This window comes from Elaeis guineensis, chromosome 7 (assembly GCF_000442705.2).
Source record: "Elaeis guineensis isolate ETL-2024a chromosome 7, EG11, whole genome shotgun sequence".
NCBI classification, from domain to species: domain Eukaryota; kingdom Viridiplantae; phylum Streptophyta; class Magnoliopsida; order Arecales; family Arecaceae; genus Elaeis; species Elaeis guineensis.
The window spans coordinates 10,221,661-10,243,368 of NC_025999.2; the positions used below are offsets into that span (position 1 = coordinate 10,221,661).

At 33.3% G+C, this 21,708-nt stretch overlaps 1 protein-coding gene across 8 annotated transcripts; it reads left to right on the plus strand.

Annotated features, from left to right (window-relative positions):
- Positions 1 to 3,871: 3,871 nt before the first annotated feature.
- LOC105049159 (uncharacterized) lies at positions 3,872 to 8,903 on the plus strand. 8 transcript variants are annotated; one of them, XR_012142665.1, is made up of 5 exons: positions 3,881 to 4,484; positions 4,963 to 5,044; positions 5,121 to 5,256; positions 5,948 to 6,026; positions 7,020 to 7,613. XR_012142665.1 is itself a non-coding variant. In XM_073260844.1 (4 exons), exons 2-4 carry the CDS (start codon positions 4,460 to 4,462, stop codon positions 5,347 to 5,349), a joined length of 336 nt encoding a protein of 111 aa, XP_073116945.1. In that variant the 5' UTR covers positions 3,872 to 4,030; positions 4,334 to 4,459; the 3' UTR covers positions 5,350 to 5,939. The 8 variants fall into 8 exon arrangements, 6 of the variants coding, with proteins under 6 accessions (XP_073116945.1, XP_073116948.1, XP_073116950.1 ...); XR_012142664.1 differs by having other exon boundaries at positions 5,948 to 6,269; positions 7,020 to 7,611; XM_073260844.1 differs by lacking the exons at positions 5,948 to 6,026; positions 7,020 to 7,613 and having other exon boundaries at positions 3,872 to 4,030; positions 4,334 to 4,484; positions 5,121 to 5,939.
- The last annotated feature ends 12,805 nt before the right edge of the window (positions 8,904 to 21,708 follow it).

Here is a 21,708-nt window from a genome sequence, read left to right on the forward strand (position 1 = left end):
TATCTAATTTGTGCATCATCTTTTTGAAAAAATATGATCAAGCTACTCTTGTGGGATAAGAGAAAAAAGACCATTGAGATACTTATCCTAGTACATATTTAATGTAAGTAGCCCATGTGATGTGCTAACAAAAGAAGTTGTCTCTACTTCGTGACTTTTATCGATGATCGATCATGGTATGGGTAAGTATATGAGATACAAATCTAAAATTTTTGAAAGGTTCAAATAATTTAGATGTAAAGTAGAGAAGCAAATCAAAAATTCCTAAAGATACTTCGATCGGATCGAGGATGCAATACCAATTTTTTTTTTTTTGATTATCTCATAAAATAACATAGTTTTATATTGGACCCCTCTTAGTATATCTCAGCTCAATGAGATAATTAAGAAGAGTCATGAGACTATATGAGATATAGTCTGATCCATGATGGAATTCACTGATTTATTTTTGTTTCTTTAGGGACATACTTTATTTTTTCGAAATTGGGTTCTCTCTAAACCTGTTTCTACCACACCTATGAGATATGATATGATGAGAACTGAATCTTAGTTATTTCAAGATCCAAAGATGTCCAGTCTTTTTCTAAGACAGCAGATGGATATGTTAGAGGATAGGTCTATAAAATTCATCCTAAAAGAGTTTGGAATACTACCTTTTGAAAGGATTACAATGTAATTGTAACCTGACATGTTATCTTCTTGAAAAATTATTGAACTAAGATAAAATAGTGGGAGAAAAGTTAAGCTCAAAGAGAGTATCTCTGAAGAGCAATGAACCGAAGGACCTAAAGAACCTATTCTTGATGAGCCAATAGACGTATATTTCTCCTCCACCTCGTACACATAGTAGGATCTCCAATCCTCTCGAAAGGTACTTGGGTATGCTTAATAGAGGATGTTGAGAAAGCCGCTTCTCATGGGAGATAGAGAACATAGAGATGATTCTCAAACCTACAATGAGGTAATGTTAGACATCGACTCCAAGAAAGGGATGTGAAATAGCTTTTCTGACTAGATATCTTTTGAAGATTTCTATATAGAGTAGCTTATAGATTTCACTTCTCATGATAGGAGATCACAAAATCGATAATATTCTTGGAGTTGGAATATTCATTTCGATGATATGATTAAATTATTTAGTCAGAAATAAGGAGTTATGTACTTTTCAAAATGGTCAGTGAGAGTGTCCAATACTGACATCGGTTAAAATATAGTTGAATATAGAATTCTCTATAAAAAATATAAAGCAAGCATCCTATATTCTGAGAATATAAAGATCTATAGAGATAGATGCAATTGGATGCTTGTGTTTTCATAGATAAAGTACAGAGAGTAGATGCTGAAAGAGTTCAGCATAGAAATTTCAGGGAGGGATCTGCTACCCTCTCGGACATAGATGTGTGTCATGTAATATACTTGAACTGATATAGTTAATACCGTGAATGTCACGAGTAGATATCAGTTGTATCCAGCTGAGAGCGCTGGATTGCTGTGAAAACATCCTTAAGCTCTTGAGAAGAACTAAGGATTTGTTCTTAATTTGAAGATGGATCAAAGCTAGGAATGAGAGGATACATCAATTCAGATTTTATGTCTGATGTTGATGGTAGAATGTCTACATCATAGGTGTAATAATATCGATATCTTGGAAGGATTCCAAGCAATCGATCGATGGAAGCTGAGTATGCTGTAGATGTGTAGGATATATTCTAGTTCTAATGTTAGTTGCAGAATTGGATGTCATACCATCAGATGCCATGATACTACACTGTAAAGATAATGGCACCATAGCCCTTGCTAAGAAGCTTAGGTCTCACCAGATATCCAAGCACATAGAGCAGCAGAACATGCGACTACCTCAAGTAGAAATACATAGAAGTACCAAGAGTAAACTCTACATGAGATATGGATGACACATTGGTAAGTCACTTAACTAGCCTCAGACTAAAACCTGTCTTGTGAAGATGGGGGTTGGTATATGGTAGAATGGCTTAAGTGCAAGTGAAAGATTGTTGGATGTATGTTCTAGAAGTCAATCTTGACTAACGTATATCATATTTCTAGGACATATTTTTATATTTATTGGGCATTTATATTACCATTCATATTTTATACATCTATGAATCATCTAAGGGATTAACAAGATGATGACATATATTCTCAAGGAATTAAGAATTTGAGACATATATCATTGATGGTTATTTCTTAAAATTACTCCTGATCATAGGATCATCATGAAAATGGTGATTGATCCGAATAGATCAGTGCATGGGTTGCTTCTTTCGGATAGATGAGTCTCGAGTCTACAGTGTAGTGATATGAGAACGAGAGTGCGGGTGGTTGTCAGAGAACAACTAGCACTGAGCATGACCCACATGAGAAGTCACGTAGATGTCTACTCACTCGTTAGTGACTTTCTTGATGCTGCAATTATATGACTGATCCTTTGACCTGCAGTGTTATAGTTGCTCGTAATGAGGCTGCTGGAGTTTGGCTGACATATAAATATAGGTCTCAATGAGCCTTTGTAGTGGATATTGACGACAGCTGGTCCACTATAAGAGTAGGGTGTGCACCTAAATGGAATCTATCGACCCTAGCAGAAGGGAGTAGTTCTATAGGATTCATGAAGCTGAGTCTTTAAGTCTATGGCCATAGTAGTATGATTGATAAAAAAGAGTTTCCATAAGAATCATGCATGGACTCAAGCTGATTGAATCTATCATATGACCGATGATGAGGTTTGATGATTCATTCATGACCTGTCATTTGGTCGGAACTCACGATAGAGAGATTGTGTCATACGTTAACTGCACCTAGAGGTTCATCATCTTTTATTCTGCTAGTTACCACTATATACTGCTAGGTATCATTTGTGAATTGTGAGACCCACGAGCATCATCTTGATGATCAATGATCCTTAGTGGGCAGAGTTGGAACGGTTCCAACCCATTAAAAAGAGTTTCAATGATATTGTGATAGGGATCATAATATATCTCACTACCAGATAGGATAGAACCTATGGGGTTACACACAAGAGGCTTTTGACTGATTAGATAGTTTAATTATGATTATGAATTATGATAGGATTTGATTATCAATTTGATTGTTGATTGATCCAATACAAAAGTTGTAATAAGTAACTCGCTAAAGAGTTAGTGAGTTATAAGAAGATTAATTAGTAATTGGATTGCTAATTGGCTCAATTTGATTGAGCTATGAGGCTTGCATCAAGTCTAATTAAATTAAATTTAATTTGACTTGACATGGATTTGATTTGATCAAACCTAATTAGATTATGAGATAACCAAATTGCATAGGAGAAATATTTCTTATTGAATTAGAATTTGGATTTGACTTAATTTCTAATTAGACTAGGATCTAAATAAGAATATTTGAGTTTCTATTTGGACTAAAATTTTTTATTTTTATGGATGCACCAAATCTTATTTGGATTAGGATTAAATTGAGTTTGACTCAAGCACCAAGAGAGAGTCCAAAAGTACTAGGACTTCTTCTCTATTTAGGTGACACCTAATCTAAATAGTTTAAGCTCTAAATCAGATTTAAATTTTTATTTATTTGGATCTAATCAATTTTTAATATGATTAAAATTGGTTAAAAATTTAATTGATTTAAATCAGCCACCTAATGAGGAGTCCCATGATCATGAAACTCTCTCCATCCATGTGCCTTAAACCAGCCCCACATCAACTCAATTTTAGATGCCAATTTTTCCACGTCCCCTCTCCTTTTATTAGCATGTAAGAAGCCCTCTTAATCCTCTTTCTTTCCATGAGATTTCTGGGCAAAATTGGAAGGGATGTGGCAGCATAAAATTTCAAGAGTCCATGGTTGATTGGATTCTTATCTTCCTACCCAACTCTGTCTCCTTTTGCCTATTTAAACCAAGGAACCTTTTGGGTTGGTATGGACTTGATATGGATTAGGTTGAGATGCCAAAAACTAGGGGGTTGTGCATGGAGAAAAATCAAGGGAGAGGGTGCGGCGTGAATGTCTTGGGCATGAGGTAGGTGAGGTGATATCCCTTTTTTTTTACCAACAACCAAGGGTTGATTGTTGGGGCCTCTTCTCTCTCTCTTTTGTCTATATTTGGATATGAGTTTTTCTTCCTCTCTTTGTCCAAAAATTGAATAAAATTTTTACATCTCTAGTGTAGAGATTTAGTGCATGGGGTTTAGGAAGAAAAGAGAAGAAATGATTCTTTTCATGATCTTTAGCGTAGATATCAATATCCTCCTATTTTTTTTTTCTCTAAGAGTGTTTTGAGAGAAAAAAAGATTTTTAACCATCAAGATGCGATCTCTACAAGAGAGCTAGTATCCTGGTGAGATCAAAAAGCTTCTAATCAGATCGAAGTCTCGTGTGGATATCCGTGGAGGTTGGATACTTCTACGGCTTCAAGGGACCTTCAGAAGACATCCATGATCATTAGTTCATGGTGAAGATTGATCCGTGCCAAGGTATATTCTTTATTTATTTTTTTCTATTTGATTTTTATATCTGAATCCTATCTTACATATGATGATTCTATTTATGGTTTTAAGATTTGATCTTATGCATGCTTAGATTAAATTTGATTTAATCTGAATTTTTAAAATTCTGCTGCATATTTGTTTTGAAAAATTTTTGCATGCATGAAACTATGAAAATCCAATATAATCTAGATTTTATTTTATTATTTTTAATTATTTGATTGTTGAAGCAGCTCAATGATGGCTAAGATCACTCTGTGGGGAATGTTAGCTGAATGTTTTGATTGACTTTTATGAGAAAAATTTGGGACCTTTTATTCTGATCGTGATGTTGACGACAGTTAGAAAATTTAGAGATGATGAATTATTAGATTAGGGAAGATTGTGTATGAATTTTTTACATAAAATTCATAATATTTTATTATTTTAAAAATTAAAATTTGAATGTTTATATGTAAAATGACAGATGAGGTTGCATTTTCTGCAACAGGTGCTACAAAAATTTATGTTGATCTTGAAATGGAATATGTTGCCACTCTGATTGAAAGGTCAGTGTCCATATTGATTTAGTACTGAAACATTAGCTATCACTAAATTTTTAAATTACTTGATTTTTTTATGTAGATTTTCTTCTATTTCCAATGGTGTGCAAATTATCCAAGCTCAGCCTGTTAATGATATTCCATTGGAAGAACAAATGTTTGTAAATAGGATGAGTATAAAACAGTTGCTGGAGACTGACTGGGATGTTAATATTCAGGTTGGTGTGGTATTGGATTCTTTTCACTTATTTGTAGAAAAAAATACTGATTTTTATGAGCTGAAAATTATTGCACTTTTCAGGAGCATGTAGTTACTGTTAGAGAGACAATTATAGATGTAGACAATTTCTTTGATTGGTATTATGTTTCATGCAACATATGCAGCAAAAAAGTTATCCCTGTTGATGATGTGTACATTTGTGATGCTTGCAATAAAGAATGCAAGTTCCCTTTGGTCAAGTAAGCTAAAGTTCATTTCCCATGGTGTTTAGTGGGATTTATGTGTTGTTAGAAGTTTAACATATTACTTTCATAAATATAGGTATAAGATACATTTGAAGGTGTCAGATAAAACAACAGTTTCTACTTTTGTGCTATTTAATGTGGTTGCTGAGAAGTTACTAGATACATCAGCTCATAAATTATTTAATAGACAGTCTCGAAGCAATACTGATCTCCCTGCTCGGATTTGTGGGCTTTCTGGGAAGAATTATGTGTTCAAGTTAAAACTGAACAGCTATAATTTGAAAAAAAGATTGGAGAGTTATTGTGTTTCAAAGATATTTCTACCTGATGAGACACCGAAAATACAATATAAGTCTAAAAATTTGAGCAGGTGTTTTGTCATTTCTTTTGTGATTTTGTTTTATTTAATTGAATTTTTAATGTTGTTATCTGAATATTTTGCAGTGACTATGAAAAATAGGCTTTGAAAGAGACTGAAAAATTTGAGAAGAATGAGCTTCGCAGAGTCATGGTTGGTCGAAAGGTCAATTACATTAGAATATTTTTCTTTGCATTGAATCCTACAATGACACTGTAATTGTCAGAGTTAATTAGTAGATTTTTTTTAAGAAACTATTGTTGAAGAAGAATCGACTGTTAATTTGGAAGATTCTGAAGAAGATGTTATGATTTCGGATAATTTAAAAGGGAGAAAAAAGAGGAAGAAGATTGTGGATGAACATGGGTCAGATGATGATGACAAGAGTGCTGAGAAACAAAAGCTTCGGTAGGCATATTTATAATAGCTATTATATGAATACTTATTAGTTTGGTGTTGTTTTATTCGGATTTTATGTTTATAATTAAGTATGCAGGTTTATATTAAGACTTATTGGTGTGGTTTTATTTTATTATGATTTGGTTTGACAATGCATTTGAATTTTTAGTTATTGTTTGAAATGTTTATGTATAATTATCCAGGTTTATGTGCTATTTTGATTATTTAGGGAAGGTATTATGGAAAGATTATGTATTATAATATGTGAAATATATTTGAAGGTTCTTAGATATACAGATTTTATATTATTTTTTTATTTTGTTCTATGTATCTTTTGGAGTAATTTGGTAAGATGTGGTGCTATATTAGGATTGTTTTATTTTCAATAAACATATGAAGGTCTCAAAGGTGATTTTCAATGTAAATCGAGCACTTGTGTGAATTTTGTCAAGAGACATTAAGCTGTGATACATCATACAAGACTTGGATGGTAGATGTGAGTGCTCAGGGTCCGTATATAAACGTTGTGAAAGTGAAGTTCTGGGTTCATATCTGATTTTATTATTTATTTGAGTTAATATGACTAAAATCTTTCTATTCTCAAAGAATCACATATCCTGACATAATTATTTTTGTATCAATGTCAACCTCTACTTGATGTTGAAGATTTTATATATTTCTATGGGAGATAAGAAGAGCAAGTAATCTTACTTTATTTGGGAATTGATATTGAAGTATTCATTCTATCAATATCCTAAGGATGATGGTGGCAGCATTGGTATGGTGCTGTTGGAAAGAGAGAAATTCATGACCGTTTCTTAACAAAGCATCAACAGAAGAGAAGGTGTTTTGGAAGATGCTCCATCTTTTCAGTGACTGATCTATTCTCTGTGACCAAAAAGAAATATCTGGTTTTGCAACAGTGGCAGCTCAGTTCTTCAATGGAAAGATGAGTCAGCTGTCTGCTCCACTCTGAAAACATTTATGCTGGCTCTATTTTTGTGATCTTTTTCTTTGACTTGCCAAAATATCTTGTAGGCCACTTTTGTCTTTCTCTGTTTGTTTTCTGCTATTGTAAAGTTGCATTAAAAATCACAACTATGATACTTCTATGGGCTTACTCCATCTTGGACTGACCCACCCTTGTATATTCACTCCACTTTTCAAATAAATTTTGGTGGCTTAGACCTCCTTTACCTTCAAAAAAAAATGCTAAGGATGAGGATTACGTTTCAGGCAATACCATTGCGGCTGCAAAGGTTTATGAGCAAGAAAGTTGTACTGTAAGTAAGATTGGCACACAAAATGCTATAAAAGTTGATCATATTTACCCATTGGATGTTGCAGAGGAAGCAATTGATGGAGTGTTAAAATTAACCTAGATTTTTGACAGGTATTTTTGATATCAGGATTAAGATATGGATGATTGTGTCTTGTTAATTGGCAGTGGGAATATTAAAATATTCATAGTAGTTGAATGTGTTTGTCAAATTCAAGTACACAGCAAAAGAACTATATATTGTGAAATACCTCATATTTGTCAGCAGTAGGAATACTTGGAAAAGGATTATTCAAACTATGTGAGCATATTTAGAATAGAAATGAACTTCAAACAAAATATCTTATGTGATCAAAAGTATTTTAAAAAAAGAAAAAGTAACAAATCCGAGAACTCCAAACAGAACAAAGAATCATCATAGGAAGTCACATTAACAGAAAAAAAGGCAAATCAAGAGATCCAAAAAAAGAGAGTGTATAAACCAACATCTACCATCATAATCATCGGTTCTTTGATATGCTGCTTACCTTTTCGGCAATCTGAATAATAATCCTATTGGAGAGAAAAAGAAAACACAAATGATAAGGTCCACAACAAAGTCCATTAGAACTTCAACATTCTTAAGAGGATCTAAGCTTCCAATGAAAACATCAAAGAATATATTCGATTCAAAATAAACTAGATTTCATGCAGCTGGCCCACCTAAAAAAAAAAATTCCCAACCACCATCATAAAGAACCACAAGGCAAGAATTAAATAAATGCACAGATGCGAATGAAATCCAAAAGGCGAGGTAGATTGAGAGTGAGAGAAGTACCAGAGATAAACTCACCAGTGATGGCGTTGGTGCCGAGCTCGGAGCTTTGGTCACGATCGTGATCGTCTGCCAGCCGCAGATGGCAGGAGATGGCCCTCATGTGGCGTTGAGCAGCAGAGGCATCCATGGCATCCCTTTCCTCTCTGTTATGCCTCGCTCATGCTTCAGCCATGATCTCTTTATATTTTTTTTTTCGGTAGATATCTTTATATTTTTTTAATAAAAGATTAAAGTGATTTTCAATGTAAATCGAGCAGTTGTGTGAATTTTTTCAAGAGACATTGATCTATGATACATCATACAAGACTTGAAAAGTGAAGTTTCAGGTTCGTATATGATTTTATTGTTTATTTGAGTTAATATGACCGAAATCTTTCTATTCTCAAAGAATCACATATCCTGACATAATTATTTTTTATCAGTGTCAACCTCTACTTGATGCTGAAGATTTCATATATTTCTGTGGGAGATGAGAAAAGCAGATAATCTTGCTTTATATGGGAACTGATATTGAAGTATTCATTCTATCAATATGTCGAGGATGAGCATTACATTTCAGGCAATGCCATTGTGGTTGCAAAGGTTTATGAGCAAAGAAGCTGTGCTGTAATAGAAGAAAAATCTCAGATATTTTATGATTGTGGTAAATGTATGATGACATTAATTTTTTGAAATAAAGTCATTGCCTCATTTTCATATTGAGTTATTTTGTTTATTGAAAATGCAAGTTACCAGGAAAAGAAAAAATATTATATTGTTTATTATTGTTCTATATTTATCTATTATCATATAAAATTGAGTTCTAACTTAATCTTACCACACAACATTTTAACTTTTAATATTTCATGACCACTATATCTATTATCATATAAAATTGAGTCCTGCAATAACTGTTCATGCACTCCACCTCTTCATATTCCAAGACGACTATTCACATCTAATCAGCAGTTTATCTTTAATGCATTTTAAAACCTTAGCATTTAATCTTCTTCTCTTTTTACAGAGAGTTGTAAAGATTTTCTATTTCATCAACTCCATATTTATAATTTTTTCTTCACTTTTTCAACTTTTTTGTTCCTTTCAAGCTTAGTTCATCTTAGGTATTTGCAACAATTCTTATAAGGAAAGTGTAGTATACCTAATTTTTACGAAGGATTGATTTCAAGGTTCAACAAGCTCTGAGGTATTCATCTCCTTGAATAATTATAAAATTTTTATCTTTTGTAAATATTATTTTTTTGCTGTTTATATAGGCAAAATTTTCTAGCATTGTACTGATAAACACTGATTACTGTTGAGAACCTTTTTTTTTTCCTTTTTGTTTATTTCATGATCTTATTTAAATATTTATGAAATAATTTTTTTAATTTATTTTGGACACAAAAGTTGGTATGAAAGCAATTTCTACAAGCTTCAGGTTGGACCAAATCAGAGAGCTGCTGTCACGCCCCAAATCCGGGACATAACACGGCCATGCTACCGAGGGATGGAACCCACGATAACACGAAGCCAATTCATCATAATCATCTAAAATCCATCAAATAAAAAGATTCAATTCTATTATTCATCAAATAATTGAACCAATATGGGTTCAGAGCATCTAAATCCAAAAGTAAGTACTAACCCGAATCTCAACATTCATAAATAACTACAAATCCATGATTATAAATTAAACTTATGTTGCCAAATTTTTCAGCTTGCTATGCCGATCTTCAAACTTGGATTCTTTTTGCCGATCCTAACCTTATTTCTCTGTTCAAAAAAAAAAAATAAAAAGAATATGAGCTACACTAGCCTAGTAAGTAGAACTTGTGCTTCCTTATCGGATCAAGCATAAGTTTTTCATGATAATACAATATTTAGAAAATAACAGATAATACAAAATAAAGTATTTCATAGAGCATATAACAAAACAAGTTATAAACTCATCATGCATGCATAAATCATGTATATTTCACAATCATGAATCGTAAATCATTTTCATCTTGTATTCATGTCATGTTTCAAAATATTGCTCACAGATATTCGTGCTAAGGTCACTATTATACCCATGACAGGGTCATGTTTCTTAATCGACAGAGTTCTTAATTCATGTGCCAACTTTATACCCGCTGGCAGGGCCATGTTTCGTGTGGATACTAGCTCCGGATGTCGACCTTCCCAAAGGGATTCATTCATAGCCATCTGAGAGCCTTTGAAATCATCATATCTTTTTCTTAAAGTATACATATACATAGATGAAAAAATAATGAAATTCATGCTTTATAATCATGCTATTTTCATAAGACATATTCATGAAATCAATGCTCATAATAAAACATACTTTTTCATATCACATATGCCGATCCTTATTTTATGAAAAATTATGATTTCATCAATAGCAATTCTTTACATAAAAATATGATCATTTAAAAATAAATAAGGAGCATAAGATCCGCTTACCTCGTTCATCTTAGATCTTCAGACTTCGTTAGAAGAATCAGCTAATCCTATTTAAAATATCAAATCATTATCAAATTCTATTCCATAAATATAACAAGATTAAATCATAAGGAAAGAGGACTGTTGTCCGGATGTGTCGGACCATCCAGATACCAGGGCAATTCAGGATCTCTGATCTGAGGGTCAAATTCAAGTGACTTGATCAAGAAATCGTGAAACACAGATCAAATTAAGATCATGTTCAATCAATAGGGTTCTTTAATAATGGTTTTGAAAAAAACTTGATATGGCCAAATGAGGTTGACATTCAGCACGGATATCAAAGTAATTTCGGATCATCTTATTAGAGTCAATATGAGTCTCTAAAAGATGAAGACATGACTCGATACAGGATTCATAGACCTTCTTAGAGAAAGAAAGTCGATCATGAGAGAGAAAGTAGAGAGAGAAAGTAGAGAGAGAATCTTCGTATCCTTCAAAAATGGCAATCATGATTGAGATCATCAGAGGTTATATCAGGATGACTTAATATGGATTAACCATGATCAATGTTATCAATTTTGAAGAAGGATCGGATCAGGATCTAATCTACTGCATGAATTTCGGAGCAGTCTCAGATCATCATATTTTCATCTCAAGTTTATCTTAGGGTCTGTGATGCAATCAGAGAGAGAATGACCCTAGAGAGACAAAATCCATAAAAAGAGATAAAAGGTCTAGAGAGAGAAAATAGGAAGAAAATCTAGAGAGAGAAAATAAAGAGAGAAGGTAGAGAGAGAAAGTTCAATTCTAGAGAGAGAAAAATTTAAGAGAAAGATGAGAGAAACTTTCTCTCACATATATTTTTTTATTATTATATTTTTCTTTTCTTTTTTTTTTTTCTTTTTCTTTTTCTTTTTAGAGAGAGACAATAGAGAGAGAGAAAGAGGGATAAGAGAGAGAAAGAGGGAGAAAGAGGGGAGAGAGAGAATTTTTCTCTTTTCTTATTTTTTTTCTATTTTTCTATTTTGCATTTTTTTTTCTTTTCTTTTTCTTTTTCCTTTTTCTTTTCTTTTTCTTTTTCCTTTTTTCTTTTCTTTTCTTTTCTTCTTCTTCTTCCCGGGCTTTCATTGGGCCGAAACAGGGGACCTAGAGGTCCCCGTGCCTTGATCAGCCGATCACGGCCATATCATGCCCAACGGTGGCCGGCGGTAACGGGCGACTCTCCCGGGTTCGGAGAGGCCAAAGCTGGCGGTCGGCGTGACCGTCGGTGCCGGAAAATCAGAGAAAAGAAGCAGCGTGAACAGGGGGTTTTCTTTTCCAACAAAATCCGGCGACACCTGTCGCCGGCCATCGTGCCCACAGGCACGAAAAAGAAGGGAGAGAAGAGGGGAAGAGGAAGAAGGTCTTACCACAACCTCCGATGACCCCCACCGGCGTGAAATCGCGGTGAGCGCAGGTCGAAGCGCTGCGGCTTCAATCGGGAAAATCAGAGAAAAACTCCAGCGATCGTTGGTGGCTGATGGATCAACACTTAGAGGAGAGGAGGGGGGTTCTTATAGAGCTCGTCCTAGGGTCTTTTAATGGCCCTAGGACTCTGATTCTTGATCAGAATCAGGGAAGAGGAAGACTCCGATCGGGAGTCTTCCTCCCTGTTTTTTTTTTTTTTTTAAATGGGCTTTGTGGGTTTTTTGGCCCATCAGGCCGGATTATCACATTCTACCCCCCTTAAAAAAAAATTTCGTCCTCGAAATTTAGCATACCTTCATTTTCAAATAAGTGTGGATATCTCGTCTTCATATCATTTTCAAGCTCCCATGTGGCCTCTCTCTCTTCATGATTACTCCAGTGAATCTTTACGTACGGAATGATGTGCCATCTTTGAACTTACTCTTTTCGATCAATAATTCGGAGGGAAAATTTTTCATAGATTAAGTCTTCATGAACTTGCAATGGCTCATGCTTTATCACGTTATTTGGATCAGGTACAAATTTTCTTAGTGGTGAAATATGAAAGACATTGTGCACTTTAGATAATTTTGGTGGTAAAGCTAGTTCGTAAGCAACATCTCCTACTCGGCTCAAAATTTTAAAAGGTCTAATAAATCGCGGACTCAGCTTGCCATGTCTCCCAAACCTCATGACACTTTTTGTAGGTGATACTTTTAGAAAATTATGATCACCAAAGTAAAATTTTAATTCTCTTCTTTTTCTATCTGTCCAACTCTTCTGTCTATCCTGTGCTGCTTCAAGTCTTTCCTTGATCAGATAGATTTTCTCTCTAGCATCCATTTATTATCAGTAAAATCCTTCCTTATTTACAACTAACATATTTCATAATATCTTTTGATTTAAAGGATTAACATTTCTAATCAACTCAGACCATCACGCTTTTGCTGCGCACTCTGATCTCAACTTACCAAATTATCTAAGTCTATCAAAAATATCTTTGTATGTTAAATCAATCAAAGATAGATCCAACTTTCAGATTTCATATACAATTTAGGGTAAAATTTAAGATTTTCTTGTCATTACTATCTCTTAGGCATAGCACATCAAAATTAAATCTTCATCCACCTTCTATGTTTGAACATATTACATAAGCTTCACCACTCCTCAAGAATCCAATATGTCTAGAATTAATTTGAGTTAACCTTCGATTTATCTTACAATCATTTAGACAACTTCCAAACCAACTTTTCTTTTGCAAAGAATTTAACATCAAAAATCAGCAAAGTTATCATGTCCTTTATCCGTATAGGTTTAGCATGCCAATATCATCAAATATACCTAACATAATATATCAATACCTCCCACTTCATTCTAGGGTCAACACTTCTCATGCTCAGGTCAACCTTGCTAATTGAAATCTAGGATATCACTCGTCAATTCTATTATAGACATCATATGCCACTTATGCATAAATTTCATCATAATACCTATTGATTCGAAATCAAATTATTGAATCTTTTCTTTTATATATATCATGTTCCTCATGATCTTAGCCTCAAGTTCAAATATCACTAAAGTCACAATCCCGAATAATGATAACCTTAAGCTCAAATACCACTTAAGTCATATTTTCTAGTGATCATAACCTAAACTTTATATCATTCTATCACGTCCTTAATGATCATAATCTTAAGCTCTGATGTTATCCATTATACTCCACTTGGTCACATCCTATTGATCATACATAAAATTTTGATATCACTTTATAATCTCAATGATCTTAAACCTAAGCTCTGATATTATTCTATCATATCCTAATCATTTATATTATTTATATCATAATCTCCAATGATTATAACCTAAGCTCTAATACCATAAAATGTCACGCCCCAAATCCGGGACATAACACGGCCATGCTACCGAGGGATGGAACCTACGATAACACGAAGCTAATTCATCATAATCATCTAAAATTCATCAAATAAAAAGATTCAATTCTATTATTCATTAAATAATCGAACCAATATGGGTTCAGAGCATCTAAATCCAAAAGTAAGTACTAACCCGAATATCAACATTCATAAATAACTACAAATCCATGATTATAAATTAAACTTCTGTTGCCAAATTTTTCAGCTTGCTATGCCGATCTTCAAGCTTGGATTCTTTTTGCCGATCCTAACCTTATTTCTCTGTTCAAAAAGAAAATAAAAGGAATATGAGCTACACTAGCCCAGTAAGTAGAACTTGCGCTTCCTTATCGGATCATGAGAGAAAGTAGAGAGAGAAAGTAGAGAGAGAGTGGAGAGAGAATCTTCATATCCTTCAAAAATGGCAATCATGATTGAGATCATCAGAGGTTATATCAGGATGACTTAATATGAATTAACCATGATCGATATTATCAATTTCGAAGAAAGATCGGATTAGGATCTAATCTACTGCATGAATTTCGGAGCAGTCTCAGATCATCATATTTTCATCTCAAGTTTATCCTAGGGTCTGTGATGCAATCAGAGAGAGAATGACCCCAGAGAGATGAAATCCATAAAAAGAGATAAAAGGTTTAGAGAGAGAAAATAGGAAGAAAATCTAAAGAGAGAAAATGGAGAGAGAAGGTAGAGAGAGAAAGTTTAATTCTAGAGAGAGAAAGACTTAAGAGAAAGATGAGAGAAACTTTCTCTCACATGTATTTTTTTATTATTATATTTTTCTTTTTTTTTCTTTTTCTTTTTCTTTTTAGAGAGAGACAATAGAGAGAGAGAAAGAGGGAGAAGAGAGAGAAAGAGGGAGAAAGAGGGGAGAGAGAGAATTTTTCTCTTTTCTTATTTTTTTTCTATTTTTCTATTTTGCATTTTCTTTTCTTTTCTTTTTCTTTTTCTTTTTTTTTTTTCTTTTTCTTTTTCCTTTTTCTTTTCTTTTTCTTTTTCCTTTTTTCTTTTCTTTTCTTTTCTTCTTCTTCTTCCCGGGCTTTCATTGGGCCGAAACAGGGGGCCTAGAGGTCCCCGTGCCTTGATCGGCCGATCACAGCCATATCATGCCCGACGGTGGCCGACGGCAATGGGCGACTCTCCCGGATTCGGAGAGGCCAAAGCCGGTGGTGGGCGTGACCGTCGGTGCCGGAAAATCAGAGAAAAGAAGCAACGTGAATAGGGGGTTTTCTTTTCCAACAAAATCCGACGACACCCGTCGTCGGCCATCGTGCCCACAGGCACGGGAAAGAAGGGAGAGAAGAGGGGAAGAGGAAGGAGGTCTTACCACAACCTCCGATGACCTCCACCGGCGTGAAATCGCGGCGAGCACAGGTCGAAGCACCGCGGCTTCAATCAAAAAAATCGGAGAAAAACTCCGGCGATCGTCGGTGGCTGATGGATCAACACTTAGAGGAGAGGAGGGGGGTTCTTATAGAGCTCATCCTAGGGTCTTTTAATGGCCCTAGGACTCCGATTCTTGATCGAAATCGGGGAAGAGGAAGACTCCGATCGGGAGTCTTCCTCCCTGTTTTTTTTTTTTTTTTTTTTAAATGGTCTTTGTGGGCTTTTTGGCCCATCAGGTCGGATTATCACAGCTGCAGGAAAATATGGTTAGATTAATTTTTTAATTTATTTAATTATATATTAGAAATTTATTTTCATTGCATAAATTGTATTTGATACACAAATATTGCTAATTCTAATAATAATTTCTCCTTCCAGGAGTCAAGTACAGGATTACTAATGAACCAGTTTTATTCAAATATGGAAGAAATCAACTATGGGCCAAATCTATTTCTCAATTATTTATCTTCATATAATTATCTAGCAACTTTTGTCGGACAAGAAAGGATGCTAAAATTGAAGCTTAAAAGATATGGAACTTAACATTAACACACATAGAAAAGAAATAACTGGAGATATTAAAATGGGCTAGATCCAGATGCAATAGGATCAGGAGAAAGATAGCATTGATTCATAAGAAGCATAAAACTGACAGAGATAAACAAGACAAATTAGTCATATAGTTTATGAAATTATTAAGAAAACTAATGAGTATCAAACCCAGCTATCAAAAGTCTGATGCACATAATTCTAATTGTATGTCACTTTGATTATTTTGGTTATAAGTGCATTTTTAACAGTATGGCATTATCGAATATTAACAATTTAAATACACTGATGATAACAAATATTAATCACTTTGTGTTTCAAATTATATTTCAGTTCAATCTTTACAAAACAATAGGGGAAAGAAGGGGGATTTTTGTTTTTTCACTTATGAAGACCATCTTCATATAAATACTAGTAATTTCATATACATTCCTAATCTATATCTTTCGATACTCTTTTTCTTTACTGATTAATATGTATATTACTTGACACTTCTATAAATATATGCAATATATAAAATTTAGATAATGAAAGATCAAAAAAGAAGCTGTGCACAACTGGAGCTGCAAAAATATAGAAAAAAAATCGTAACACTTTTGCCACTGAATTTGAAGAACATGCACAAGATAGTGGTAAGATTAGAAATTATTATTTATTGATATTTAAAATTATGTACCTTGAAATTATTATTGTCTGAAGAAAGTAATAAAATCGTACTAATATATATTGTAAGTGTTGCAAGCATAACAATGGTTTGTACTTATTATTCAAATCATACAAGCAGTACAGAATCCTCTCTTACACCTTATGACACTACAACAAATATGAGAACTGATTCTAAAAATAAAATGAGTAGACCACAAAAGAAGAAACATAGACTTGCTCCTGTAGAGAATCAAGATAATAAATAAAATATGAATACCCATAAATTAATAATCATATATTGTATTTTTCATTTTATTATAAATTATATCCAATAAATCTTTGAAATTATTTGCCATATACTAAACTATGACCCCTAATTTTTACTATACTATCTTACATTCTATGCAGATTGTAACGTGACCCCTTGGTATTTTGGACCTCGACACATACATGTCAATATTGTGGTACCATTCTATGGTATGAAGAACGGATACAGAAGACAAGAAAAGTAAGGCAACCAAAATTCTTATTATGTTGTATGGAAGGATGAGTTCAGCTCCCTTTATTATGACAACCACCTGCTTTTTTGAAATATCTTCTTGGCCCAATATCTGGACAAAAAGGTGTTAAATTTCATAAACACATAAGGCACTATAATGCAATATTTGCTTTGACATCCATGGGAGGTAGGATTGATAACCAAATCAACCATAGTAAGGGGCCTTTTGTTTTTAGAATATGTGGACAAAATTATCATAAAATTAGATTTCTGTTACCTCAAATTGGAAAGAAGCTAGCTTTTGCACAGTAATACATATATGACACGAAAAATGAGATTCAAAATAGAATAGATACTCTGAACAAAAATATGATCGAGAAAAATATTGATGCTAGAATTGTAACATCTTTATCTGAAATGCTAGATGAGCACAATATTTTTGTGAAATCTTTCAGAATGGCTAGAAAATAATATAGAAGTCATATAGATAGTGACTTCTATCTCTGCCTTTTGACCAGCAGATCTCAAGATGATAGGCAATACAATCCATCAACTATTTCTGAAGTTGCAGGTTTAATAGTTGGTGATTTTGACTATGACAACTTTGAAAGAGATATCATAGTAGAACATAGAACAAAGGGTTTGCAAAGAATTACTAATCTCCATCCAAATTTCATGTCTATGACATATGCATTACTGTATCCTTATGGAGAAGATGGATATAGGGTTGGAATATATTTGAGAAAAATATCTGATAGTCCTATGAAAAGGCAAAAGTTGACTATGAGATAACATTATTGTTTTAGACTTCAACAAAGACTGAATAAAGCCCACACACTTCATCAAGCAGGCAGATTATTCCAACAATTCATAGTAAACTGCTATATGGTAATTGAAGAAGAAAGATTCTGCTGGATAAGAAATAATCAGACAAAGCTAAAAGTAGATCTTTATAATGGTTTGATGGATGCTATTTATCAAGGTGACTCAGATTCAAAGAGGTTAGGCAAATCAATCATTCTTCCCTCATCTCACATAGGTGGACTAAGATATAGAGTTCAAAATTATCAAGATGCTATGGCAATTTGTAGATGGACTGGATATCCTGATCTTTTCATCACTTTTACTTGCAATCCTAAGTGGCCAAAAATAAATGACATGCTCCAATTGATTGACCAAAAAGATGAGGAAAGTCGGGTAGAAATTTTATGTAGAGTTTTTGAGATCAAATTATTTGAGCTAATGGATGATCTCAAGCATAAAAAAATATTTGGTGAAACAATTGCATGTAAGTTATCTTCTATAACTAATATTACATGATATATGTTGTTTTTGTGTTTTACTCATTACTACAAATAACAATAACTTGATCACATATTATTATCTTTTCCAACACTTCAATGATTCTCAATGTGTTATAGGTATCTACATAATTGAATTTCAAAAAAGGAGATTGCCTCATGCAACACATATCTTACTATTTTTGTATCCTGATGTCAAAAATCCTTCATCAAATTTTATTGGCATGATTATTAGTGCAGAAATACTTGATCAGAAAGTTGACTGGTATGGTTACAATGCTGTGAAAAAGTTCATGGTACATGGTCCATGTGGCGAATTGAATCCAAACTCACCATGCATGTTGCACAACAGGTGCACAAAATATTTTTCCAAAAAATTCAATGAATAGACAACGATAGATTCAGATGGTTTTCCTATTTATAAGAGAAGAAATTCTAATTTTCATGTTGAGAAGAAAGGCATCTTATTAGACAATTAGTTTGTAGTGTCGTACAATTATAATTTGATTGTCAAATATGATGCACATATAAATATTGTGCTGTGTAATTATTCAAGATCAGTGAAATATTTGTTCAAATATGTTCATAAAAGGTCAGATAGAATAATGACAACTGTAGAATCTATTCATACTTCAACAGAAATAGATGAGATCAAAATTTATTTGGATTGCGGATACATATCACCCACTGAAGCTTGCTGGAGAATATTTCAATTTGACATACATTATAGAGAACCAGCAGTAGAAAGATTACCATTTCACTTGCCTGGGGAGCATACAGTCATATTTGAAGAAAACATGTCAGTTGAAAATATTTTTAACAGACCTGATGTTGAGAGAACAAAGTTCACTGAATGGCTTGAAATAAATAAGGAATACAGCAACGCAAAAGAACTAACATTTGCTGATTTCCCAATGCATTGGGTATGGAATGCACAGGATAAAATCTAGACAAAAAAAAAGAATGAAAAAGTTATTGAAAGAATATATTTTGTGCATCCTTCTAGTGGTGAGAAGTTTTATCTTAGAATGTTGTTGAACATTGTTAAAGGCAATACTTCTTATGAAAATATTAGAACAGTAAATGGAGTTACATATCCTACTATCAAACTGCATGTTATGCGCTAGGCTTATCAGATGATGATAAAGAATAGAATGATTGCCTTGCTGAAGCATTATCATGGGCAACGGAAAATGAACTAAGAAAGTTGCTCATGATAATTCTTCTACACTATCAAGTTGCTGATGTATATGGACTGTGAAAATCTAATTATGGTATCTTATCAGAAGATATACTACTAATGCCAAAAAAAAGTTTCATTTTTAAGAATTACAATTGATAGAGGAACAAATTCAAAATTATACATTGGTAGAAATTGATAGCATTCTTTTAAAGATGGGCAAAACTTTACAAGATATTGATGGTATGCCACTGCCAGATTCATCTTTAATAAGAGATTTAGGCAATTGATTAGTAAATGAAGAACTTGATTATGATTGCAACTAGTTGAAGGAGCTGCATGAAGAATTGTATATTTCTTTCAATCTATGTCAAAAATCAGCATATGAAGCAATAATTTCTTCAATCCATAACAAAAAAGACCAGCTTTTCTTCATCAATGGACATGGAGGTACTGGAAAGACTTTCTTATGGTAAACATTAATAGCAAAGCTGAGATCAGAGAATAAAATAGTTCTTCTTGTTGCAACTTCAAGTATAGTAGCTCTTTTGTTACCAAACGGTAGAATGGCACATTCAAGATTTCACATTCTATTGGATGTCACAAAAGAATCAATACGTGAAATCCATCATGGGACACAATTGGCTGAACTATTGTGTAAAACTTCTTTGATTATATGGGATGAAGCACCTATGGTGAATAAATACTGTTTTGAAGCTTTGGATAAAACTTTAAGGGATACTTTACAGTCTAAATATGAAAACAGTGTGGACAAATCCTTTGGTGGAATGACTATTGTTTGTGGGGGTGACTTTTGACAAATACTCCCAGTTGTCCTTAAAAGGAGAAGAGTAGATATTGTTGATGCTTCTCTGAATTCTTTTTATCTATGGCCATTTTTTGAGATATTTGAACTGAAACAAAATATAAGATTTTGCAGGACCAATATTTCAGAGTCAGAAGCTTAGAACTTATCTTTGTTTGATACGTGGCTATTGCAAATTGATGACGGTTCATTCTATGATAATCCCAGCAAGGAATTGATCAAACTTCCATCAGATATCACTTTGAAATCTGATGGAAATAGTATGAAATTCATTGTTGAAGTTGTCTACCCATCACTAATTAAAAAATATAGTGATCCAGTATATCTCCAAGAGAGAGCCATCTTAACACCAAAAAATAAGATAGTACATTAATTAAATGAATTCATCATTGATCTGATACCAGGTAACTCAGTGACATATTTTAGCTCAAATACTATTTGCAAATCAACCATCAATGTGAATGATGAGGATCTCTTATACACTACAGAATTTTTAAATAGTCTTAAATTTGCTGGGTTCCAAATCATGATATAAGACTGAAAGTTGGTGCTCCAGTGATGCTTTTTAGAAATCTTAACCCAACAGAAGGGTTGTGTAAGGAAACAAGATTAATTGTCAGACATCTTGGGAGATGGTCTATCACTACTGATATAATTTCTGGAGCAAATATCGGTCAACAAGTCACCGTACCAAGAATCATAATATCACCAAATGAATCAAGATAGTCATTCAAACTAAAGAGAAGGCAACTCCCATTAGCTACTTGCTTTGCAATGATAATCAATAAAAGTTAGGGCCAATTTTTGCACTATGTAGGCTTATATCTACCTAAGCAAGTGTTCACACATGATCAATTATATGTTGTAGTATTTCAAGTTACCTCAAGAAAGGGTTTGATGATACTAAATGATGATGAAAAAGTAGAGCATTATACATTTGTACAAAACATTGTGTACAAAGGAAATTTCCAAAATATATTTACAACTCCATACTTACACTAAGGTAAAATCAACAAATTTTGTTAATACATAAATGCTTATTTTCTTATAGAACATCTCAAAATCATGATATATATAACCTGTGCAACAACATATCCTTTGTACTATAGCTTCTCTTTTCAAAGATTTAAAAAATCCAAACAATCTGATTCCTAGCTATTCA